This window comes from Nerophis ophidion, linkage group LG21 (genome assembly GCF_033978795.1).
Source record: "Nerophis ophidion isolate RoL-2023_Sa linkage group LG21, RoL_Noph_v1.0, whole genome shotgun sequence".
Taxonomy (NCBI): domain Eukaryota; kingdom Metazoa; phylum Chordata; class Actinopteri; order Syngnathiformes; family Syngnathidae; genus Nerophis; species Nerophis ophidion.
The window spans coordinates 20,195,447-20,221,973 of NC_084631.1; the positions used below are offsets into that span (position 1 = coordinate 20,195,447).

Below are 26,527 nucleotides of genomic sequence, written 5' to 3' on the forward strand. Positions count from 1 at the left end.
GTGATCCATTTAACTGATGCGGTGGGCCAGTTAAATGATCTGGTGGGCCATGTAAATGATGTAGTGGCCCACATAAATGGCGCAGTGGGGCACATAAATGATGTGGTGGCCCACATAAATGGCGTGGTGGGCCAAATTAAATGGCGTAGTGGGCCAAATAAATGAAGTGCTGGGCCACATAAATAATGTGGTGGGCCATTTTAAATGGCGTAGTGGGCCACTTAATTGACGTAGTGGGTCACATAAAATGACATAGTGGGTCACATAAATTATGTAGTGAGCCACTTAGATGAAGTGTTGGGCCACATAAATAATGTGGTGGGCTAATTTAAATGACTTGGTGGACCTAAAATGAAGTGGTAGGCCTCAATAAAATGATGTGGAGGGCAACTTAAAATGATGTGAGGGGCCTTGTTAAAAGGCTGTGACATGCCACATTTGAATTATGTAGCTATGTTGCATTAAACTACGGGACAGGCCACTTAATGTGGCAGGTCAACCTAAAATCAATCAATCAATCAATCAATAAATCAATCAATCAACCAATCAATTAATCAAAGTTTACTTGTATAGCCCTTAATCTCAAATGTCTCAAAGGGCTGCAAACTGAAATGGCAGGGCCACCACATAAATGATGTGGTGGGACACAGAATGACGCAGTGGGCCACATAAATGACGTGATGGGCAACATAAATTAAATTGTGGGCCACGTAAATAATGTGGTGATCCATTTAACTGTTGCGGTGGGCCAGTTAAATGATCTGGTGGGCCATATAAATGATGTGGTGGCCCACATAAATGGCGCAGTGGGGCACATAAATGATGTGGTGGCCAACATAAATGGCGTGGTGGGCCAAATTAAATGGCGTAGTGGGCCAAATAAATGAAGTGCTGGGCCACGTAAATAATGTGGTGGGCCATTTTAAATGGCGTAGTGGGCCACATAATTGACGTAGTGGGTCACGTAAAATGACATAGTGGGCCACATAAATTATGTAGTGGGCCACTTAGATGAAGTGTTGGGCCACATAAATAGTGTGGTGGGCTACTTTAAATGACTTAGTGGACCTAAAATGAAGTGGTAGGCCTCAATAAAATGACGTGGAGGGCAACTTAAAATGATGTGAGGGACCTTGTTAAAAGGCTGTGACATGCCACATTTGAATTATGTAGCTATGTTGCATTAAACTACGGGACAGGCCACTTAAAGTGGCAGGTCACGCTAAAATCAATCAATCAATCAATCATTCAATCAATCAATCAATAAATCAATCAATCAATCAACCAATCAATTAATCAAAGTTTACTTGTATAGCCCTTAATCCCAAATGTCTCAAAGGGCTGCAAACTGAAATGGCAGGGCCACCACATAAATGATGTGGTGGGACACATAATGACGCAGTGGGCCACATAAATGACGATCAATCAATCAATCAATCAATCAATCAATCAATCAATCAATCAATCAATCAATCACTAAATCAAAGTTTACTTATATAGCCCTTAATCACAAATGTCTCAAAGGGCTGCAAAATGAAATGTCAGGGCCGCCACATAAATGACATGGTGGGTCACATAAATGACAAGGTGGGCCACATCAATGTCGTGGTGGGTCACATAAATGACGTGGTGGGACACATAATGACGCAGTGGGCCACATAAATGATGTGGTGGGCCACATAAATGACGATCAATCAATCAATAAATCAAAGTTTACTTGTATAGTCCTTAATCACAAATGTCTCAAAGGTCTGCAAAATGAAATGGCAGGGTCGCCACATAAATGATATGGTGGGTCACATAAATGATGTGGTGGGCCACTGAATGACTCTGTGGGCCACATAAATGATGCGGTGGGCCACATAATGACGCAGTCGGCCACATAAATGACATAGCGGCCCACATAAATGATGCGGTGAGCCACATAAATGAATATGGTTGGCCACATAAATGGAGTAGTGGGCCACATAAATGATGTGGTGGGCCACTTAAACTATGTGGTGGGCCACATAAATGGCGCAATAGGCCACTTAAATGAAGTGGTGGGCCACGTAAATTACATTGTGGGTCACATAAATAACGTGGTGGGCCATTTTAAATGGTGTAGTGGGCCACTTAAATTAAGTGTTGGGCCACATAAATACTGTGGTGGGCCGATTTAAATGACTTAGTGGATCTAAAATGATGTGGAGGACCATAAAAAATACTATGAAATGCCACATTTGAATTATGTAGCATGCTGCGTTAAAATATGGGACAGGCCACTTTAACGTGGCAGGTCACACTAAAATCAATCAATTAATCAATCAATGTTTACTTGTATAGTCCTTAATCACAAATGTCTCAAAGGGCTGCAAAATGATCTGGTAGGCCCCCATAAATTGATGAGGTGACACCAATTGTTAAGGGACTTGCACACTTGGGGTTTACTGTGCCGAACAACACCTGCACCGGCGGGGCAAACATCACATGAGGGGAAGTGATGGTGCTGTCAAGAGTAATGAAGTGGTTTTTGGGGAAAGAGTCAGTGGATTATTGATCAGGAGCAGAAGGTGTCTTACTTCGACAGGGACGGCCGTCGGAGGCACAGGAGTGTACTGGGGGATGTAGGTCCCTTGCATAGGCGCTGCGGCAGTCATGTACTGAAACACACACAAGAAAACACCAACATTAGAAATGATTTTTTAAAGCGGAATTGTTTCGATTGCCTGCAGCGTCCTCCGGAGGGCGCCACAAGAGTATCAGTGCAGCGTTAAGAGAGGAGCATGTGAGGTAAACGAGGGAAGGAAGGAGGAGGAAGAAAAGAAGTCCCGCTGTTTCATGGAGACTTCACAGGCAGGCTAATGTGCGAGGGCCACAACTGAGCAAAAAAATGGAGGAAAAGGAATGAAAGAGAAGAAAGCGAACGCTCCTCGCCTGCGGTGTAGATTCCTTTAGTCGCGTTTCCCCGTGCCCTTTAAACTGGCTGTTAGCTCGCACCGTGATGATGGACATTGTGCAGATGGGACATGTGAGGGGCTTGCACATGAAATATGAATGAGCTCTCAATACTGAGTAGGGCCCGTGTGTGTGTGTGTGTGTGTGTGTGTGTGTTTGTATGTGTTCTTGTATTTCTACCCTCCTTGAGACATCAACAAGGAAAAGTACCGTATTTCCTTGAATTGCCGCCGGGGCGCTAATTAATTTAAAACCTCTTCCCACTCCTGCGCTTACCAAAGGCATGCGGTAAAAGCAAGCATGCGCTAATTATTTTAAAACCTCTTCTCACTCCGGCACTTACCAAAGGCATGCAGTAAACATTTGAGTGTGATGTAAGCTTGGACCTTAAATCCTAATAAATAGCTCTTAATCTTCCTCCCTTTATGCGATTTCAAATTACCGGTATTGAAATCAGCCTCCTCCATTTCGAAAATGATGACAGGGGAAGTGTCACTCGTGACGTCACGAGTTTGACCAGGTGGTAATACTTATGATGCGTTAATTATTTTGCGAAGCGAGTTTGACCCGGCAGTAATTCAAGGCATGCGCATACTATATGCCCTGCGGCAATTCAAGGAAATACGGTACCTTCCATATGAGGACCGGTGAACAAGTTAGGACCGGAATCACGGTCCCAATACAGAAAACCATTGCATCTAATAGAGAATGTCTCATTTGTCTCATTGGCTCTTAGCGTGTCCCTTCCACTGATTAGTGATCACTTCCTGCGTTGCTCGGTTACCAGAGCGTGAGTGCCTTTGTTCAGGCAACCAACCTTAGTTTCCCAACTCCCGGTTTCTTCCGCAAGAGAATAAAAAAACGCGATTACAGGTCTTTTGCAATATGTATTGATATCGTTTTATCGCCCAGCCCTAATAGCACAATTTTAAAACGGTCACTTTTGCCCCAAAGTGCTGTACAACTCAAAATCACACACATACAATAAAAATCACAATTATTACAGCAAAGATGCTATAAAAACACAGCTATACAAACCAATCAATATAATGTTAAAATAATAAATTAAACAATGTAAAAAATAGTAAACTTAAGATGTGACTTTAAGGTTTTACTACTTACGTATAAAATACTACACGGTCTAGCTCCAGCCTATCTTGCCGATTGTATTGTACCATATGTCCCGGCAAGAAATCTGCGTTCAAAGGACTCCGGCTTATTAGTGATTCCTAAAGCCCAAAAAAAGTCTGCGGGCTATAGAGCGTTTTCCATTCGGGCTCCAGTACTCTGGAATGCCCTCCCAGTAACAGTTCGAGATGCTACCTCAGTAGAAGCATTTAAGTCTCACCTTAAAACTCATTTGTATACTCTAGCCTTTAAATAGACCTCCTTTTTAGACCAGTTGATCTACCACTTTTCTTTTTACTTTTTTTATTTTTTATTTTTTTATTTTTCATGAAAAGGGGACATTTTTGTAATGAAAGAGGGGAGGTTTTTGTGGTTGGTGCACTAATTGTAAGTGTATATTGTGTTTTTTATGTTGATTTAATAAAAAAAAAATATATATATATTTTTTATTTTTATTTTTTTAAAAATAAAAATTAATAAAAAAATTATTCTGCGGCCCGGTGGTTGGGGACCACTGATGTAAGTCACAGCTGCTCAGACGAGGCACCAAGCAGTGTGGGTGGAGAGCGTTTCCACAGAGTGTTTCCAGAGCGGCCAGCCTGAAATGCTGGTGTCAGGGCCAGACATGGAATGAAATTTTTACAACAAAGTTCTCAAGCTTAGTGATGTATCAGATTTGAGGTGAGTTTATTTTTTACTTTCGCGTTCATATTTCGCTGTGCTTGTTGCATTTCTGTTGCGTTTCGCTTGATTGTAAAATATGTTGATCGAGAGAGGGTGTGACGTTCATATGTTTTCAATATTCAGTGTTTTATCCTTCATCGTTAATACTGTAAATCCCACATTCTTTATTTTCATGTTCATTCTGGGTGTCTAATTCAGGAAAAAAATAAAATTAAAATTCCATTCCGTTTTTTAAGGTGGTCTGTCATAACAATTTTAGCATTGAATCAGACATTATTGTGAGGTTTTGTATTAGTGTTCCTAGAAATAGATATACCTGACCCCAGACACATTTTTTCCTCCAGATTTGTCAAAATAATCGCCCAGACCCGGTATACAGTATGGAAGGGATTTGTATGGCCCCATTCTGTGTGGATCTTGTGTGAGAGAACAGTGGGTGTGAAACATTTTGCAATGCAGTCCGCCGAAAATGATGGAAAGCGCCACTCCACATTGCAAAACCCATTTTAAGATACCCAGCACTCTACTGCCATCTGGCGGCTAACGTGGATAGTGCATTTCTCTAATTCGTCACGTTTCATGTGTCAGGTCGACCGGGACGGATGAGGCCACATGAATCCCCTTCTTATTGCCCGAGCCGCATTTTGTTCACCCCTGACCGAGAGGTTGTGAGTGGCCTCAGAAATGTTAACACAAGCCTCCAAACACAAGAAGCCTTAAAGGGGAAATGTGGGGGTGTAATGGGCTTGTGTCCGCGGGATTGATGGGAACTGTCAATCTTTAAAGTATTTTTTTGAAAAGTCAATCTTGTTGTTGTTAATATGGTGGCATGTTTGGTCTGTTTCATATAATAATAAAGTCACAAATCATATGTTCTATAATTACCAACGCCTCACCAATATTTCATTATGCTCGAGAATGAACTATTGAGACAACTATCCTGACTTTGAACACACCACACACTAGCGAATGAAGGGCATACTTACTCAACAGCCATACATGTCACACTAAGGCTGGCAGTATGAACAATGCCAACACTGTCATAAACATGTGCCATATAGTGAAACCACACTAAACAACAAAGACAAACACATTTTGGAAGAATATTTGCACCGCAACACAACATAAACATTACAGTACAAATTCCATGAATTTCCTGCAGCACCATATCTTCCAGGACGCTACAATATAAACAAACGGCATTGGTAGATCTACACCAAACATCCACTGTAATGATACCAAGTACAATAGCATATGTAGTCGATACTACTATGATCACATCGATATTTTTTAACATCACAACCATTTCTTTGTTTTTTATTTTATTTTATATTATGTTCATATAAACTCAGGAAATATGTCCCTGGACACATGAGGACTTTGAATATGACCAATGTATGATCCTGTAACTACTTGGTATCGGATCGATACCTAAATTTGTGTTATCATCCAAATCCAATGTAAAGTATCAAACAACAGAAGAATAAGTGATTATTAAAATTTAACAGAAGTGTAGATAGAACATGTAAGCAGATAAAGTAAGCAGATATTAACAGTAAATGAACAGGTAGATTAATAATTCATTGTCTACCACTTGTCCTTAATAATGTTGACAAAATGATAGGTAGATAAATGACACAATATGTTACTGCATATGTCAGCAGACTAATTAGGACCCTTGGTTTGTGTACTTACTACTAAAGGACAAGTAGTCTTGTATGTTCACTATTTTAAGTACAAACTTGCAATAATAAACATGTAATACGCATTTTACAGCAATAGACAATATCTACTGCAATAGAGGATATCCGTCTATTACCTGACACCTGTCACATATACAGCTGTCACATATACTGTAATATTGTACATGGTAATTGTTATTTATTGTATATATATATGATACACAATATAATACTATATCAGTATATGTAATATACTGTACATATATTATGTAAATATTACGTACATATATTTAGTCTATTTATACCTGCATTGTCCTTTCCATCCATACATGTTCAATCATTGTAACTGAGCTACTTTGTGGAACAATTTCCCTTGTGGATCATTTAAGTTTTCTCACGTCTTGGTGATCATGTTTAGTTTGGCTATGTTCTGTTTGGTTTTTGCACTCTGTCAGTTCCTGTTTTTTCACTCCCTGCCTTGTTTCCATGACAACCCATTAGTTTTCACCTGTTCTTATGCCATGGACCTGATTCATTTAGACTCATGCACCTGTCAATCATCACAGCACTATTTAAGCTTGTAGTTGCCAGGCAGTCAGCCTGGCGACCTCACCATCTACACACCCTTGTTATTTATGCTGATGATCCATGCTCCTCTTTTTCATGCTCTTTTCTCGTTCCAGATAGGTTTTCTTTATTCATGCCATAGTTTGCAAGTTTTGTTGTATGTCCATAGTTTTGCCTTTGTGGTAGTTTTTGTTTTCTTAGCCACGTTTTGAACCTCCGCTGTGAGAGCCTTTCGTTTGTTCCTTTTTTCGAGTTAGGATTTAAAATCATGTTTTTACCTTCACGCCATGTCTGATCCAGTTGCTTTGCACCACAGGAACACAAATCAGACCATAGTCCTGGTCTTGACAAGTTGCTAAGTCTAAGTCTAAGTCTATGTGTTTAATGTAGAGATTTTTTTTTTGTTAAAATAAAGCCAATAATGACATTTTTTTGTGGTCCCCTTTATTTAGAAAAGTAGCAAAATATTGGTATCGGGCGAACATTAATACACACTAGAGATGCGCGGTTTGCGGTCTCATCCGCAGAGTCCGTGGATAAACTGCGGGTCGGGCGGGTGACATGACGAAAAAATAGATTTTAATTAGATTTGGGCGGGTGGCGGTTGAACCATCCGGAAATATTTGATATACATGGTTCTGGGATCGGTATCCTTTGCCATTCAAAGAGCCATTTGAGACCCGTGTCACAAAGTGAAGAAGACAATAGGAGACGTAAACATTCTCTAGAATGACTGCCGGCAGTCACCCAGTTAATAAGTATTAGGGCGTGCTATGAAGCCATTGACTTTGTCGCCTTCTACATCATGTACGATCTGCTTGTCAGTCCAGCGACATGTTGTGTGTGGCTTTCACAGCAACACACTCACGACTGCAAGGCATACTGGGTGACAGAGAGTACACTAATGGTTGTGATATAAACAATTTTAACACTCTTAGTAATATGCGCCACGCTGTGAAGCCACACCAAACAAGATTGACAAACACATTTTGGGAGGACATCCTCCCAGTAACACAAAATAAACGCAACACAACAAATACCCAGAATCCTTTGTATCCATGAAAATTCCTGACTATTTTATACACCCCGCTAGCAGAAACCACCCCCCCCCCCCCGTGCGTCGGTAAGGTGGGCGGGGTTGGGGGCGCGGGGGTGTAAAATATATTCAGGAATTGTCACGGATACAAAGGATTCTGGGTATTTGTTGTGTTTTGGTTTTATGTTGTGTTACTGTGAGGATGTGCTCCTGAAATGTGTTTGTCAATCTTGTTTTGTGTGGCTTCACAGCGTGGCGCATATTAGTAAGTGTTAAAGTTGTTTATATCACAACCATCAGTATACTCTGTGTCACCCAGTATGCCTTTCAATCTTGTACGTGTGATTGCGGAAGCTGCACACAACATGTTGTCGGACTAACAATCGGTTTCTACATGTTGTTGAAGGTGTCAAAGGCAATGGCTTCACAGCACGCCCTTATCCTTGTCATCAGGATGAACGCCAATTGGATAATCGTGAGAATGTTAGCGGCTCCAATTGTCTTCATTACTCTGTGAAACGGTTTTAAATAGCTCTGTGAGTGGAAAAGGTGGCCAACCTCTAATGTATTTCAGCGGGCGGATGGCGGGCGGTTGCGTTTCTGATAAAATGTTGGTTCGGGTGGATGACGACTTTGGTGATGCGGTTGCGGATGATATAATTGCATATCCGCGCATCTCTAATACACACACACCGAGCACCCACTGGCAGAAACGTGCTTGTGTCCCAATACTTTTGTCCACACCGTGGAGAGTGTGAGGGTGTAAGAGGCTTGAAAGACAATATTGCGGCACAAAGCAAACGGATGTGAACCCCAGATAAAATCCACCTCGCCTCTTCTTCCTCCAGCTTTTTCTGGACCACAGGATGTATAATCCCCTTTTCTTCCTTTTATTTATTCCCTCGCCTCTCCATCTTCTCTCATCCACTTTGGGTTTTTTCCCTGCCAGGGGTCACCACAGCGAGTCAATCTTCCCCACCCCGGTCCACTGTAGGATGTCGTAATCGCATTTCTTGGCTGGCGGGCCGGTGAAGTGTCATTACCGGCAGTGTTGCTAATGGATGGGCGAGGGCTCCACCGCTCACTGCTAATGAGAGCAGCGAAAGGCCACGGACGAGGGTGATTAACTCCTCCTACTGTCGCCGCCACGCACGGTGAGGAGGATGCAGCCCACGTTGGAATGTTGCTACGCATTCTTATCTTTGATGACTTTAAGGTTATCACCACTTCGGGGCTGTCGGGGCTCAGAATGGGCTGAGGTGAAATATACAGACCCTCACCTTCCTCCCATACTGCTGTCGACTAAAAAGGGTCCGCCATGTTGAAGCGACCTTCTCCCCGCCGGCCTGGAGCCATGCATACTAATTTCTCTGTGATGCTTTGGTATTTCGCCTCTTATTTACTGATGCGGCAAACTCATTTTAAAAACTAAATGAAATACGTGAAATATTGTTGATTTGAGCAGTGTCCTGCACATTCATCTGATTTAATAAATACAATTTAAGACAGTGGTTCTCAAATGGGGGTACGCGTACCCCTGGGGGTACTTGAAGGTATGCCAAGGGGTATGTGAGATTTTTTTTAAAATATTCTAAAAATAGCAGCAATTCAAAAATCCTTTATAAATATATTTATTGAATAATACCGAAACAAAATATGAATGTAAGTTCATAAACTGTGAAAAGAAAGACAACAATGCAATATTCAGTGTTGACAGCTAGATTTTTTTGTTTAAATATTGTTTATGTTTGAAATATTATTTTTTTGTGGAGAAATGTTTAGAATGAAGTTGATGAATCCAGATGGATCTCTATTACAATCCCCAAAGAGGGCACTTTAAGTTGATGATTACTTCTATGTGTAGAAATCTTTATTTATAATAGAATCACTTGTTTATTTTTCAACAAGTTTTTAGTTATTTTTATATCTTTTTTTCCAAATAGTTCAAGAAAGACCACTACAAATGAGCAATATTTTGCACTGCTATACAATTTAATAAATCAGAAACTGATAACATAATGCTGTATTTGACTTCTTTATCTCTTTTTTTCAACCAAAAATGCTTTGCTCTGATTAGGGGGTACTGGAATTAAAAAAATGTTCACAGGGGGTACATCACTGAAAAAAAGTTGAGAACCACTGATTTAAGAGATTATTCAAACTGCAGTGAACACTGGAAAAAAAAACATGTGTTGCATGTCCCTTCTTCCAAAAATGTGTTTTTTTTATCACGATGTCTAATATAAATCTTTCAGAAATATTAAGCTTTTTTCTATAATTCTGTTCTTAAAAAAAAAAATGTATCAACATTCACTTTGTGTGCCTGGGATTTTACTCAGGCATATTGGTTTAAAAAAATAAATACAAAATATTCAGACCCTTTGCTCAATACTTTGGCAGTAATTAAAGCTTTGAGTTGTTTTGAATACGATGCCATAGGCTATCTTTGGGCAGTTTCACCCATTGCTCTTTGAAGCACTTCTCAGGCTCTGTCAGGTCAGATGGAAAGTGTTGGTTGTCATGCAGTATGTCTCTGTATATTGCTGCATTCATCTTTCCCTCTATCCTGACTAGTCTCCCAATTCCTGCTGCTGAAAACCCTCCCCATAGCATAATTGTTACGGCTGAGACCCTTGCCGGCGGCGCTCGACCGTCTGTGCGTCTCCGCCCTGCAGCGGCCGCCAGCTGTAATCAATCACCGCGCCTGCCCTTAATGAATGACCTGCCTTCATAAGCGTGCACAACTTGGCATGCCGACGCTGGAGTATAGCCCTCCGTACCTTCCCTGTGCTTATCCTCGAGTCACGCTTTTCTGGTTTTTGACTCCTCGCTTCCGCTCATGGACTACCCTGCCTGTCCAGCCCTTGTCGGACTGAACCGCGTCTCTCAACAAGCACCTCCAACACTTTGGTAAGACACACTCCAGCTAATCTACACACATAGTCTTACACCATTTACACTTGAGTTTTTGTCACACTTCATTTCCTAGGTTTATTCATTAGTATTGTTTATTATTCTTATTATATATCTATATATATATATATATATATATATATATATATATAGATTGGCGCCAGCGCCCCCCGCGACCCCGAAAGGGAATAAGCGGTAGAAAATGGAAGGATGGATATATATATATATATATATATATATATATATATATATATATATACTTTATATAAAAATAAATCTTTGGACATTACTGCCACCTGGTGTTAATCTGCCGCCATCTCCTCTTAGTTAAACACAACAATAATGCTGCCACCACCATGCTTCACTGGTATTGTTGATCATGAGCGGTGCCTGGTTTCCTCTGGTTAATTCCTTTAAGTTTCTGCTTTGCAACCATACTCCCATCGGAACCCAAAGACTCTGGTTTCCTGGCAGGTTATGGGTATAACGCCCCTGGATCGCTAGTTGGCATCGTTTATGGTCGGAACTACGACGGCGTGGCACAGTGGGAGAGTGGCCGTGCGCAACCCGAGGGTCCCTGGTTCAATCCCCACCTAGTACCAACCTTAGCACGTCCATTGTGTCCTGAGCAAGACACTTCACCCTTGCTCCTGATGGGTGCTGGTTAGCGCCTTGCATGGCAGCTCCCTCCAGTGTGTGAATGTGTGTGTGAATGGGTAAATGTGGAAATAGTGTCAAAGCGCTTTGAGTACCTTGAAGTTAGAAAAGCACTATACAAGTACAACCCATTCATTTATTAAACATGACACCTGGCATTCACGCCAGAGAGTTCATTCCTTGTTTCATCAGACCAGAGAATTTAGTTTCTGAGAGTCTGCAAAGTTTGAGAGGTGCATTTTGGCAAACTTTTTTTTTTTTTTTTTACAAAGAAATGGTTTAGTTGATGGCTGATTGGTGGATCGCTGCAGTGATGGTTGGTTGTCCTTCTGGAAGGTTCTCCTCTCTCCAGAGAGGAATGCTGTAGATATATCGCACTTTTGCATATGCATCCACATTTATGGATGTATGCTATATTGTCTTTATATTCCAGCGAGTTAATCCATTTTTGGGGAGAATTGAGGGGATTATTATGATGCGTTCAAGTGTCTTACGGTCTGAGGGAAGAAGCTTTTACAGAACCTGGAGGCTCTTCTACGGAGGCTGCGGAACCTCTTTCTCGAGTCCAGCAGTGAAATAAGTGATAATTATAAGATATGTATTTGAACTAAACTGTCAATATAATTAAAGAGCAAATGCAAATACACCCGTAGTCATAATTTCTGCACTTAAAATAAATTTCTTTATGACTTCAGCTCCAGACTTCTTCTGTTCTTTTGAGAACATCATTACTGCCACAAGTGTTGGAGGAGTGCATTACACCCGAGTACTGCTGAGAAACAGATATTTTTGGCATACCTCGGGGAGGGGGGTATCGCGGCTCAAAAAATGGTTAGGAAACACTGATATAGATAACAGAATCTATTTTAGCACGCTGAAGGTGTGCTCTGGGGGGACCAGGTTGTGCCCAAAACACCACCAGTAACTGTGATGGTACGCTGGAAGTATCCAGACGCATATTTTTTTCATTACCGACAGAAATATGTCGACTTTCAACATGCACATGGAGAGTTCTCTCTCTCCATCGTCAGTTGTTGGACTCGCTTTCTCCGTCTGACCACGGCGCAGCCATTTGTGCGTAACTGTGCCAGCTTGCATGCACCTTCAAACGTGCTAATCATACAGTAGATGCTAAATAGTTTCAGACTTGATAAATCACACTGCAATTTTTAAGTGATTATACTTGCATCTGATTCTCTAAATCAGTCTTTTTCAACCTTTTTCAAGCCAAGGTACATTTTTTTCATTGGAAAAATCCCGGGGCACACCAGTAGCGGAAAACATAAAAAAATGAAAATTAGCAGCTGATATTGACAGTAAAAAGTAGTTCTCGCAATTGTTGGATATGATTTCAAACCATAACCAGGCATGCATCACTATAGCTCTTGTCTCAAAGTAGGCGTACTGTCAACACCTGTCACATCACGCCGTTACTTATGAGTTTTTTGCTGTTTTCCTTTGTGTAAGTGTTTCCTATTTTGTTGTTGATTGTCATGTCATGTACGGAAGTACTTTGTGGACGCCATCTGCTGCTCCATACACTGTAAGTCTTTGCGGTTGTCCAGCATTCGGTTTTTGTTCATTTTGCAGCCAGTTCAGTTTTAGTTTCGTTCTGCATAGCCATCCCTAAGCTTCAATGCCTTTTCATAGCGACATTTACCTTATTGTTTATTTTTGTTTTAAGCATTAGATACCTTTTTACCTGCACGCTGCCTCCCGCTGTCGTCTGCATATTGTGATCACGACCAACAATGTTCCCGACATTTACAAAGTAATTTACCTGCTGCCACGTACTGATATGGAAGAGTATTACACGGTTCTAGACAGCACCGACACTTAACAGAGGCACATTTTTTGCGGAATATAATCACTGGTGTGCAAAAAAATATTTTTAACCCAATTAGGTGAAATGACAATCTCCCACGGCACACCAGACAATATCTCACGGTACACTAGTGTGCCGCGGCACAGTGGTTGAAAAACACTGCTTTAACTATTGTGGGCATTTTAAAAATCATATTTTCATGATCATAAACCGATACGCTGCAAGAATTTCACACGATATTTTGCTTGTTTCAGGGATGCAATCTTTGCAGGCGCTATCAAGTTTGCACGTTTTAGTAAACACAATCTTTTAGTAGATCAGGCCCGATATGTCTTACCAGACTGTATAAAAGACAACTTTACTTTTGGTGGAATGGCCCAATAGGGTATATATTATAGCTGTAAGACTGCATATTTGAATCAAGAGTTAATATTGTACTATAACCGTTAGTTAACCCTTTTAAGCAGCAGAGCATACTAATAATTTAAGAGCGGGAAATAATTACACACTTGCTGCTCATGCAAGTCAGTCCTCGTCAAGTCTAGCGGTAGAGCAATGTGTTGCCATGGTGATAAAGATGATTTTTTTTGTCCCGTTTCAGCTCTATTAATACCTTTCTCCACATTGTCAGGTGGGATCGGGTTCTGGCGATACAAAACATCCCTAATGCGCCAAGTTGGGGATTCATACTTCTCGCGGATATCAGTGCACACACACCTGAATGTGAAACAAATATTCATGCTTGAGCACCTTGAAGGAAAATATACTTTTGAAAAGTTACTTTAGGGTGGTAGACTGAATGAATTTAATGAACGCACTCAGTAAATCTCCAATGAACACAAGTTATATTAATTTTTTAATCCTATCAACATCCAGTATATACTTTTTGTTTATGTGTAAAATATACTATATGTACTATTAACCGTCGAACCAGTGTAAAAACAAGTCTAGTACCCTCTTTCAATTATTGTTACACTGCACTGCAAAAACATGAAAGGACAAAACAAAAAAAACAATTTTGTACCGTATTTTTCGGACTATAAGGCGCACTTAAAATCATTTCATTTTCTCAAAACTGGACAGTGCGCCTTATTGTACGGAATAATTTTGGTTGTGCTTACCGACCTCAAAGCTATTTTATTTGGTAAATGGTGAATGATGAGTGTGACCAGTAGATGGCAGTCACACATAAGAGATATGCGTAAACTGCAATATGAGTCAGGTACACAACACCAACATTTTATATGTTCCATTAGAAATATAGAACATTTCACACGGCGCTCGAAAATCTATCAAAATGTTTTAGTAAGACTTTGGTAAGCTATGAAGCCGCACCGCTTGATGGATTGTAATGTGATTCAACATATGAATGAATGAAAGGAATGAAATAAGTTTATTTCGGTCATGTACTCAATCAACCATTTTGTGTGATCAGTTTAACAGTGCAGGCTATTCATATCAACAATCATACACATACACACACAAAAGAAAAGAAAAGAAAAATAATGACCGAAAAAGGAATAGGCTGAAGCCAAAGCTTATTTTGCCTATTCTATATCTTCACTAAAAATTAAATGTGAGTATAATTATGGTGTGCGTATAGGGTAAGACATTATCTGGCGTTTTGTTTCGCAATATTATGCAAAATGAACTTTTTTTACCTTCTGGTACCTGCTGATCTGTATTTGGGATCTGCATGAGTCCTGAAAATTTGCGCCCTTCCACCTCTGTCGTCCGTGCCGATTCGATAAGCTTCTTGTTATGTGACATTCATCCTCCACTGTTGTTATTTCTAATATAAAGTAGTATAAAGTTCTTACTTATATCCGTCAGTTAACTCGCCATGAAAGCGCTAAAACATACCGGTGTAGTGCGTTTACATTATTAAGAGTTCTGGTCGAACGTTTTTTTACAGGACACATTTCCGGCGTTGTTATAGCACTAGTGAGCCACGGATGAGGAAATGCTGCTCCGTTGTTGATTTAAGTAAAGTCTGAATGTCATTAAAACAGTTAGCTCCATCATTTGACACTTCTTCCACTCTCATCCTTGCACGCTGCACCGCTAAAATAAAGTTTAGGGAGAAAAGAAACTGTCGAAAGTGAGTCAGGTAAATAAGACCGCCTACAAAAAGGTGCATCCTGAAGCGACTGTCAGAAAGCGGTAAAACATAATCTATGGAACATTTTGACCAAAGAACCACCATTACATGTTATGTAGACCACAAGAACGGGTTTTTCATTAAGAAAAAAAACAATAAAATGACCCCTTTAATGCACCCGATAATCCAGTGCGCCTTCTGTATTAAAATAGACCTGACTAGACGCGCTGATCGGCAGTGCGCCTTAAAATCCGGTGCGCCCTATGGTCAGGAAAATACGGTATGTCCTTCCTTTCTGAATGAAGCAAAGTCGTTCTTTGTGCAGCAACGCTTTGTGGGTAAGTACGGGCTAACAATGCACAGTGAGGTAAGTTCTTAATGTGATTCAGTTCTATCCATGAAAAACTAATCAAAGTGAAGGATGATTCACAAACGTCTTCCATGGACAGAGAAGCGGTCAATTACCACTGTCACCATGACAACAAACCTGGGTACAACATGCCATGAAATTAAATATGCACACCTTGTCAGTCACCTCCCGTCATGCAAAACGCTGTCACTTACACACAAGTACAACAAAGGATATGCACTCCCGAATAAATCAAAAGAAGTAATATTATGCATTTTGGTCCTACCGTATGTATTATTTTATCGCTCTATTCTTTTCTCTCCCTACTACTGTATAAAATGGTAAAAGTTTAACACATTACGTGAACAAATGGTAAACATTTTTTTAGAGACATTTAAAAGTGGTACATAAATTAATAAGTGCATTTTCTTATTTCTTTTTGGTTGTGTTGGATTATGCAAGTGAAACCATGATCCATCCATCCATCCATCCATCCATCTATCCATCATCTTCCGCTTATCCGAGGTCGGGTCGCGGGGGCAGCAGCCTAAGCAGGGAAGCCCAGACTTCCCTATCTCCAGCCACTTCGTCTAGCTCTTCCCGGGGGATCCCGAGGGGTTCCCAGGCCAGCCGGGAGACATAGTCTTCCCAACGTGTCCTGGGTCTTCCCCGTGGCCTCCTACCAGCTGGACGTGCCCTAAACACATCCCTAGGGAGGCGTTCGGTTGGCATCTTCAGCTCTCGCTGGATCGGTTCGCAGCCAAGTGTGAAGCGACCGGAATGAGAATCAGCACCTCCAAGTCCGAGTCCATGGTTCTCGCCCGGAAAAGGGTTGAGTGCCATCTCCGGGTTGGGGAGGAGACCCTGCCCCAAGTGGAGGAGTTCAAGTACCTAGGAGTCTTGTTCACGAGTGGGGGAAGAGTGGATCGTGAGATCGACAGGCGGATCGGTGCGGCGTCTTCAGTAATGCGGACGTTGTATCGATCCGTTGTGGTGAAGAAGGAGCTGAGCCGGAAGGCAAAGCTCTCAATTTACCGGTCGATCTACGTTCCCATCCTCACCTATGGTCATGAGCTTTGGGTCATGACCGAAAGGATAAGATCACGGGTACAAGCGGCCGAAATGAGTTTCCTCCGCCGGGTGGCGGGGCTCTCCCTTAGAGATAGGGTGAGAAGCTCTGCCATCCGGGAGGAGCTCAACGTAAAGTCGCTGCTCCTTCACATCGAGAGGAGCCAGATGAGGTGGTTCGGGCATCTGGTCAGGATGCCACCCGAACGCGAGATAGTGAAACCGTGATGTTCTTCATAAAGATGGGATTCATGGCTCTTTGAAAAAAGCCGGAGCTTGAAGAGCCATTCCTTTCGAAGAGCTCTTTAAAAGACTGGCTTGTTTTTATATTATTTAATTTTTATTTTTTATTTTTAAGTTTTTAATCAAAGGAAACAATTACTAGTATCAATTATCAGATGTTTAAGAGAATAATTTAATTTTACACAAATGAGGTGGAGACTTGTTGTCACACCGCGGTGAGGGAAGTCTTGTCTTGGTTTTTCTGTCCTCTGATTCACGTGTTTTATTTTGAAAAGCTACCCTCTTGTTTCAGACCACGTTCCTCTTGTGTCACCAGTCTGACGTCATCCCTGATTCCTGATTGTTTCCACCTGTTCCCCATCACTCCCACATCCTATTTAAGCTCACTTCTCCGTTTGTCCTTTGCCAGATCGTCTCGTCTATCGTGCCTTTCCAGCGTCCGCGTCCATGTCCATGTCCTTGATTAGCTCCTTCTCTTGCTCCTATTTTCCTTGTACCCTAGTTTTTGCTGTAATTTTGAGTTTACTTTTTCCTCCTTCGAGCGTCCTTGGTTATCCTTCGTCTTCCTCATTGGTGAGTTTATGTTTTTCCAAATTTCGAATTTATTGCCTCATTGATTGAGTGATTTTTTGTTATTTATAGTTAGTATTTATATATAGGTCGTTTTGGTGTTTTTTCCTCCTGTTGGAGTGCTTTTTGCTTATTCTTATTAATATTCTTTTTTTGTTAGAATTTCCTCAGATTAGTATTCCTCCTTATTTTTGTGGAGTGATTTTAAGTTAATTGTTTATCCTCGGAAATATTTTTCCTCGTGTTGATTATTCTTGTGAAAAACTTTTTGCATTGGAGGTAAAAAGTTGTTTCAAAATAAAAGCTTTATTTTTTTTAACTTCTTCTCTGCATCTGGGTCCTCTCCTTACTCCGAGTCGTAACACTTGTCCAGGGTGTACGCCGCCTTCCGCCTGATTGTAGCTGATATAGGCCCCAGCGCCCCAAAAGGGAATAAGGGGTAGAAAATGGATGGATGGATGGATGGAAATATTACTCTATTAGTGGGAACTATTCTGAAATATTGGCTATAACAGTTTTTTTTCATGTGTTTTCATTGTAAACATTCCATAAGTCTGTGCCATATTTCCAACAGTTTGATTTTTCCCTTACCTAAAGAAACAATGTGGAGCATTTTAACAATACAGAAAAAAATACACAAATAATAAGTAATAATACAAATCATCAACAGTAGTTAAGATGAGAGATTTTATTTAAGAAACGTACTTATTACAATTATTTTGATGACTACTTTTTACTTCTAATTGAGTCGTATTATTCTAAAGCAACGGTACTCTTACTTGAGTACAATTTTTGGGTACTCTGATTATCAGCCACCTCATATGTGGCGTATTCCACGACTTAGAAGAATGACAGGTGTTATTTTCTTACATTGAAATTGTGAAAGATAGGCAAAAAAAAAAAAAAGTGCAGTTCCCCTTTAAAGGGGAACATTATCACAATTTCAAATGGGTTAAAACCAATAAAAATCAGTTCCCAATGGCTTATTTTATCTTTTGAAGTTTTTTTCAAAATTTTACCCGTCCCGGAATATCCCTAAAAAAAGCTTAAAAGTGCCTTATTTTCGCTATCTGCGAAGCCACTGTTCATTTTCCTGTGACGTCATCCAGTGATGCCAATACGAATAGCACAGCAATTGGTGGTTTGTGCAGCCCTTTGAGACACTAGTGATTTAGGGCTATATTAGTAAACATTGATTGATTGATTGATTGATTGAAGATATAGCGACATTAGCTCGAATTCAGACTCGGATTTCAGCGGCTTAAGCGATTCATCGGATTACGCATGTATTAAAACGAATGGTTGGAGTGTGGAGGCAGATAGCGAAAATGAAATTGAATGAGAAACTGGAGCTATTGAGCGAAAAGCTATTGATGCTATTTGGCCATGTTTGCCTTAGCATCGCCGGTAAAATGTGCAGACCAACGATCGGAAGTTTCGCATCTTGTGACACTGGATCAACTTAAATCCGTTGATTGGTAAGTGTTTGTTTGTCATTAAATGTGGGTGGAAGGAAACGCTGGATGTAAATATAGTTTCACATGTACATACAGCTAGCCTAAATAGCATTTTAGCATCGATTAGCTGGCAGTCATGCCGCGACCAAATATGTCTGATTAGCACATAAGTCAATAACATCAACAAAACTCACCTTTGTGATTTCGTTGACTTTATCGTTGCAAATGCATCTGCAGGTTATCCATACATCTCTGTGCCATGTCTGCCTTAGCATCGCCGGGAAAATGTGCAGACATTCCGGCACATTCAATGGGGGTCTGCCGGCAGATTTCGTTGACTTTATCGTTGGGAATGCATCTGCTTTGAGTGTCGCAGGATATCCACACAATCTTGCCATCTCTGTAGTAGCATAGCTTTCGTCGGTAAAGTGTGCGGAACAAACGACTGACCATTTCGTCGACTTTCCCCACACCCTCGTATTTTGAACAAATTTCATCCAATTTCTTGCCACTTTCGAATCTTTGGGCCAGCGGTGCAACTTAAATCCCTCCCTGTTAGTGTCGTTACACCCTCCGACAACACACCGACGAGGCATGATGTCTCAAAGGTTCCAGAAAATAGTCGAAAAAACGGAAAATAACAGAGCTGAGACGCAGTGTTTGTAATGTGTTTGAGAGACGCAGTGTTTGTAATGTGTTTGAGAAAATGAAAATGGCGGCTTTATTACCTAGGTGACGTCACGTTCTGACGTCATCGCTCCGAGAGCGATAAATAGAAAGGCGTTTAATTCGCCAAAATTCACCCATTTAGAGTTCGGAAATCGATTAAAAAAATATATGGTGTTTTTTCTGCAACATCAAGGTATATATTGACGCTTACATAGGTCTGGTGATAATGTTCCCCTTTAAGGGGCTAAGTCCAATGAATACAATCGATGCGTTTTGGTGTCAGTTGGTGTTTTTTTGAATACCGTTTGTAATTGAATTACATTCTGTCGGATTAATTAGTCGTCGCATTGGCCGACGCATGATGTTCTTCTATTTTTACTTTCATATTTTATTTTATTTTTTTGGTATTTTGGTTACACCATATACATACACTTGGCCCAAACACAATCACAATGCATGGCGGATGGACGATAGACTGTTGGTAAGTGTTAAGGCCTTGTTGATGGTAAGTTCAAGTAACCCATAACTGAGATTTTTAGCATTCTCCAGTCATGTTCTTGTACCAAGCGAAGTCAATTAGTTTTTTTTTTGAGGCTGTGGAGATAAATCGTCAATAACATATCGACACCGAAGTCCTTTAAACACAACTCATGTCGGTTGTGTTTGATTCAGTCGTACCTGACGCTGAGGTGCACTGATTTGCATCTGCATGACATTTAGTCGGCTGTGAAAAAAATATGTTGTATTCATTTCATGCGTAATATCAATAAAGTCAACGTGATATCGCAACACTTTGCCAGCAATACCAGTGATATAAAGACACAGGCAAGGTCTGACACTCAATATACTTGAGCGACATTTTGAAAAACATACTGTATGTAATACATATGAAATACAAAAATAATCTGCATTATCATTATCAAATATTATTATCACTGGAGGACGAGACTAAACATTTTTTACACCGACAACAAGCTAGGAGCAGGCATGCTAATAACTATGCTAACTGCTAAGCTAGTGCCTTGTCTGTGCAAAGCCGTTTTCATTTTTTGTTAAAAGAAAAATGATACGATTAATGCATTTTTCAAACTGAGACTCACTGACTTTGGCTCATTTTCTGTGTAGAACATATTTCAGAATACATATTTAATGACCACACACCATACACCCCCTACACATTTCTATTACATATAGGCTAATAGAAGTGTGGAAATTGATGTTCTGTGTGACACACACACACACACACACACACACACACACACACACACACACACACACACACACACACACACACACACACACACACACACACACACACACACACACACACAGCTTGCCTAGACAGGAGGAGGACAGAGTGTAGGTACAGAGAACATCAGAGGGTCAAATGTGCGAGAAAATGAGAGCAGACAGTGTTGACAAACAATGTTGCAACCTTGTGTGGGAACGCGGGTGCGGAAACACAAAAGAAGAATCCCTGTTGGATGCAGAAACTGGCAGAGAAATCTTCCGTGCAACGTTCATATTGTTGTTACTCAGCCAGCGTTTGTGGGTCTAATGGACCCGTTGGATTTTGTGGCTTGTAATGCCTCACAATCAAACACTTTTATGTTAGAATACTAAACAGATGTTTATCTTAGCCAATTAAAAGCCACACAATGCAATGGGTCCATCAGCACAAACGCTGGCTGAGTACCAATAATATGAACCACGTTACAGTAGAAGGTTAATTTATTAACATGAATTTAACAAGTAGAGAGTTATAAGAGTCCAGAATGATGATAACATAACAACTGTTGGTGTGTCAGTATCGTCACAGTGAGTGCACGATACATAAGAGGAGGGCAGGTTCAATGTATACATTGGTGGTGCTGATATTAAAGGTCAATATTTGTATTTTGTAAACATATTTTTTGTTGCTGTTTTTGTTCATTATTTACCAACTCAGGGAATAATTCCATGCACAAAGGAGGACTCTGAAGTCAAAAACCAGGAGCTTTGAACTAGAAGCAGATAGTAGTTTTTTGCTTTGGTTTTTTTTATCGTGTACAACTGACTTTGTTTCGCTCAAATAATTGTATATTATCAAAAGGAGTAAGTAACTCATTACAATATTGTGTTGATATTGTTACACTCTCAATATATAACACTCACCACACATAAATTGAAATACAGTGGGGCAAAAAAGTATTTAGGCAGCCACCGATCAGAATTTGGTTTCTGATTCTCAAGTTTGCTGGCTTTTCATCCCGGCAATTTGGCATAAATCTCAAGTGGTTGCGGAAGCAGGACAGTTTGTGTAAAAAGTGCAATAAATTTATCTGTACAGTAATCTATTTGTTTATATAGGCACCTTATTGATCTTTTATCCTGCACTACCATGAGTTAATGCGACAAAATTTCGTTCTTATCTATACTGTAACGTTCAAATTTGAATGAGAATAAAAAGGAAGTCTAAGTCTAAGTCTAATCAATTGTTCCAAAACAACTGGATTCTTTGACCCTAATCTGTTTGTGACTTGTACGTAATATAGTGAATATGTTTATTTGGGCTACTAATGATGCATTTGTATAAACAACATTTGTTTATAAAAGCCGGAATTAAAACAATGTTTGTACCTGACAAGTTTTGGCTACTTTGCCTCTGATTATTAGAAGGCCATATGAACCTCTTTTCTAGAGATCTCACTCATGGAAGATCGAAATCGGCAGCATAAAACCCTAATCGGAAGAAGTATGTGAATGTTAAATAGCCATTATATTACTTGAAACTTTTGTATCAATACATCAATATATTCACATTGTGCTTCAGACACTCAACAGGCTTATCAAAGGTTTTTAGGTATAACATGATCAATTGTGTGGATCAACTTGAATCTACCTACTCAGTGGCCTAATGGTTAGAGTGTCCGCCCTGAGATCGGTAGGTTGTGAGTTCAAACCCCGGTCGAGTCATACCAAAGACTATAAAAATGGGACCCATTGCCTCCCTGCTTGGCCCTCAGCATCAAGGGTTGGAATTTGGGGTTAAATCACCATAAATGATTCCCGGGTGCGGCACCGCTGCTGCCCACTGCTCCCCTCACCTCCCAGGGGGTGATCAAGGGGATGGGTCAAATGCAGAGGAGAAATTTCACCACACCTAGTGTGTGTGACAATCATTGGTACTTTAACTTTAACATATCCATTCAAATGGCTGAACTAGTTAAAGTTAAATGATTGTCCCACACAATAGGTGTGATGACATTTTTTCCTCTGCATTTGACCCATCCCTTGTTCACCCACTGGGAGGTGAGTGGAACAGTGGGCAGCAGCGGTGGCTGCGTCAGGGAATCTTTTTTGGTGATTTAACCCCCAATTCCAACCCTTGATGCTGAGTGCCAAGCAGGGAGGTTATGGGTCCCATTTTTATAGTCTTTGGTATGACTCGGCCGGGTAATCACAAATTACCGATCCCAGGGCGGACACTCTAACCACTAGGCCACTGAGTAGGTAGATTCAAGTTAATCCACAGAACCATTTTGTGTTTCAAAGAGCTGGATTCCAAAGCAGTGACCAGCAGACTGAGTCAGACTTCCTGATCACAAGGTGAAGGTTTCTATGGCTCCTTTAACAGCAGGCCAAGCTTTCCAAGGCTGATTCTCAACAGTATTCTCGGAATGCAATGGTCACCAAACCAAATGTCATGGCTTGGGTGGACCGGGGAAAATTGGGTTCTTTTCTTGGATGAGAGTCAAAGCCGTAACCATACACAAACAGAGAGAGTTTGCAGGACAGCCAAGTATTCTGAGGTGTGGCGCCTCCAGAACAAGCTGCTGGCCTTTACAGTCAAGCCACAATTCAACCGAGGGGTACGGTTTAAAGGATCCATAGCATCCAGATGACTAAAATTTCACTAACAAGTTCTCCTTATGCATTTTTTTGCTTCTGAAAATTAATCTGGTAATCATTTCTCATAACATCAATTCGTCTTTGAGGAATCAGTGGATAACTTTCATTCGCCAGCTTTGCTATGCGATACGACATCATCCACAGACCTGGAGCCCATTTCCTCATGCAGACAGTGTGTATAAAGAAATGTAAAACTATGAGTCTAATCACTTAATTGTATGTTTTCATCTACCGTATTTTTCAGGCTATAAGTCGCAGTTTTTTTCATAGTTTGGCCAGGGGTGCAACTTATACTCAGGAGCAACTTATGTGTGAAATTATTAACACATTACCGTAAAATATCAAATAATAATATTTAGCTCATTCAGGTAAGAGACTAGATGTAGAAGATTTCATGGGATTTAGCAATTAGGACTGACGGATTGTTTGGTAAACGTAAAGCATGTTCTATATGTTATAGTTATTTGAATGACTCTTACCATAATATGTTACATCACGGGTCACCAACTCGGTGCCCGCGGGCACCAGGTAGCCCGTAAGGATCAGATGAGTCGCCCGCTGGCGTGTTCTAAAAATAGCTCAAATAGCAGCACTTACCAGTGAGCTCCTCTATTTTTTAAATTTTATTTATCTACTAGCAAGCTGGTCTTGCTTCGCTCGACATTTTTAATTCTAAGAGAGACAAAACTCAAATAGAATTTGAAAATCCAAGAAAATATTTTAAAGACTTGGTCTTCACTTGTTTAAATAAATTCATTTATTTTTTTTACTAGCAAGCTGGTCTTGCTTCGCTCGACATTTTTAATTCTAAGAGAGACAAAACTCAAATAGAATTTGAAAATCCAAGAAAATATTTTAAAGACTTGGTCTTCACTTGTTTAAATAAATTCATTTATTTTTTTACTTTGCTTCTTATAACTTTCAGAAAGACAATTTTAGAGAAAAAATACAACCTTGAAAATGACTTTAGGATTTTTAAACACATATACCTTTTTATCTTTTAAATTCCTTCCTTTTCTTTCCTGACAATATAAATCAATATTCAAGTAAATGTATTTTTTTTACTGTAAAGAATAATAAATACATTTTAATTTAATTCTTTGTTTCAGCGTCTGTTTTTTCGACGAAGAATATTTGTGAAATATTTCTTCAAACTTATGATTAAAATTCCCAAAAATTGTTCCGGCAAATCTAGAAAATCTTTAGAATCAAATTTAAATCTTATTTTAAAGTCTTTTGAATTTATTTTTAAATGTTTGTTCTAGAAAATCTAGAAGAAATAATGATTTGTCTTCATTAGAAATATAGCTTTTTCCAATTTGTTATATAATCTAACAAAATGCAGATTGGATTTTGACCTATTTAAAACATGTCATTAAAATTTTAAAATTAATCTTAATCAAGAAATATTACTAATGATGTTCCATTAGCTAGTTTCTCTCTTAATTTTTTTCGGTTGAATTTTGAATTTTAAAGAGTCGAAATTGAAGATAAACTATATTTCGAAATTTAATTTGAATTTTTTTCCTGTTTTCTCCTCTTTTAAACCGTTCAATGAAGTTTTTTTTCATCATTTATTCTTTACAAAAAACCTTCCGAAAAAGGAAAAAAAAAAAAGGAATGACAGACAGAAATACCCATTTATATATATATATATATATATATATATATATATATATATATATGTATATATATATATATATATATATATATATATATATATATATATATATATATATATATATATATATATATATATATATATATATATATTTATTTCTTAAAGTTAAATTGAGCAAATTGGCTATTTCTGGCAATTTGTTTACCTGTGTATCAAACTGGTAGCCCTTTGCTTTAATCAGTACCCAAGAATTAGCTCTTGGTTTCAAAAAGGTTGTTGACCCCTGTTCTATATGTTATAGTTATTTGAAAGACTCTTACCATAATATGTTATGTTAACATACCGGGCACCGTCTCAGTTGGTTATTTATGCGTCATGTAACGTACACTTATTCAGCCTGTTGTTCACTATTCTTTATTTACTTTAAATTGCCTTTCAAATGTCTATTCTTGGTGTTGGATTTAATCAAAACAATTTCCCCCAAAAATGCGACTTATACTTCAGTGCGATTTATATATGTTTTTTTCCTTCTTTATTATGCATTTTCGGCAGGTGCAATTTATACTCCGGAGCGAATTATACTCCGAAAAATACGGTAGTAATTTGCCTAACCTGCTATGATGATATCCATCCATCCAGTTTCTACCGCTTGTCCCGTTTTCAGACACACATGATTTTCTTAAATGTTTTTTTCACTTGTGTTTTTTACAACAAACTCCTATTTTTATCCTGATTCCAAATATGTGTTTTATCGCCTGTGCAGCACTTTGTAAAACATGTATTTTTATATACAGTTACAATCAAAAGTTTACATACACGTGTAAAGAACATAATGTCATGTCTTTAGTTTCCAATAATTTCTACAACTCTTATTTTTTTGTGATAGAGTGATTTGTTGGTCACAAAACACATTCATGAAGTTTGGTTCTTTTATGAATTTATTATAGGCCTACTAAAAATGTGACCAAATCTGCTAGGTCAAAAGTATACGTACAGCAATGTTAATATTTGGTTACATGTCCCTTGGCAAGTTTCACTGTTAGCCATCCACAAGCCTCTGGTTGAATTTTTGACCACTCCTCTTGACAAAATTGTTGCACTTCAGCTAAATTCGTTGGATTTCTGACAT

General features: G+C 39.5%; 1 protein-coding gene across 3 annotated transcripts in view; it reads right to left on the reverse strand.

Moving 5' to 3' along the window:
* The window catches only part of rbms3 (RNA binding motif, single stranded interacting protein), an 807,584-nt gene that overhangs the window by 37,078 nt on the left and 743,979 nt on the right, over window positions 1-26,527 (reverse strand). For all 3 annotated transcript variants that reach the window (XR_009803506.1, XM_061882138.1, XM_061882137.1), the window contains exon 12: window positions 2,562-2,642. Coding sequence is in view for 2 of the 3 variants with exons in the window: in XM_061882138.1 (XP_061738122.1) it covers window positions 2,562-2,642 (81 nt within the window). In the remaining variant the exon portion in view is untranslated. The remainder of the gene's footprint in view (window positions 1-2,561; window positions 2,643-26,527) is intronic.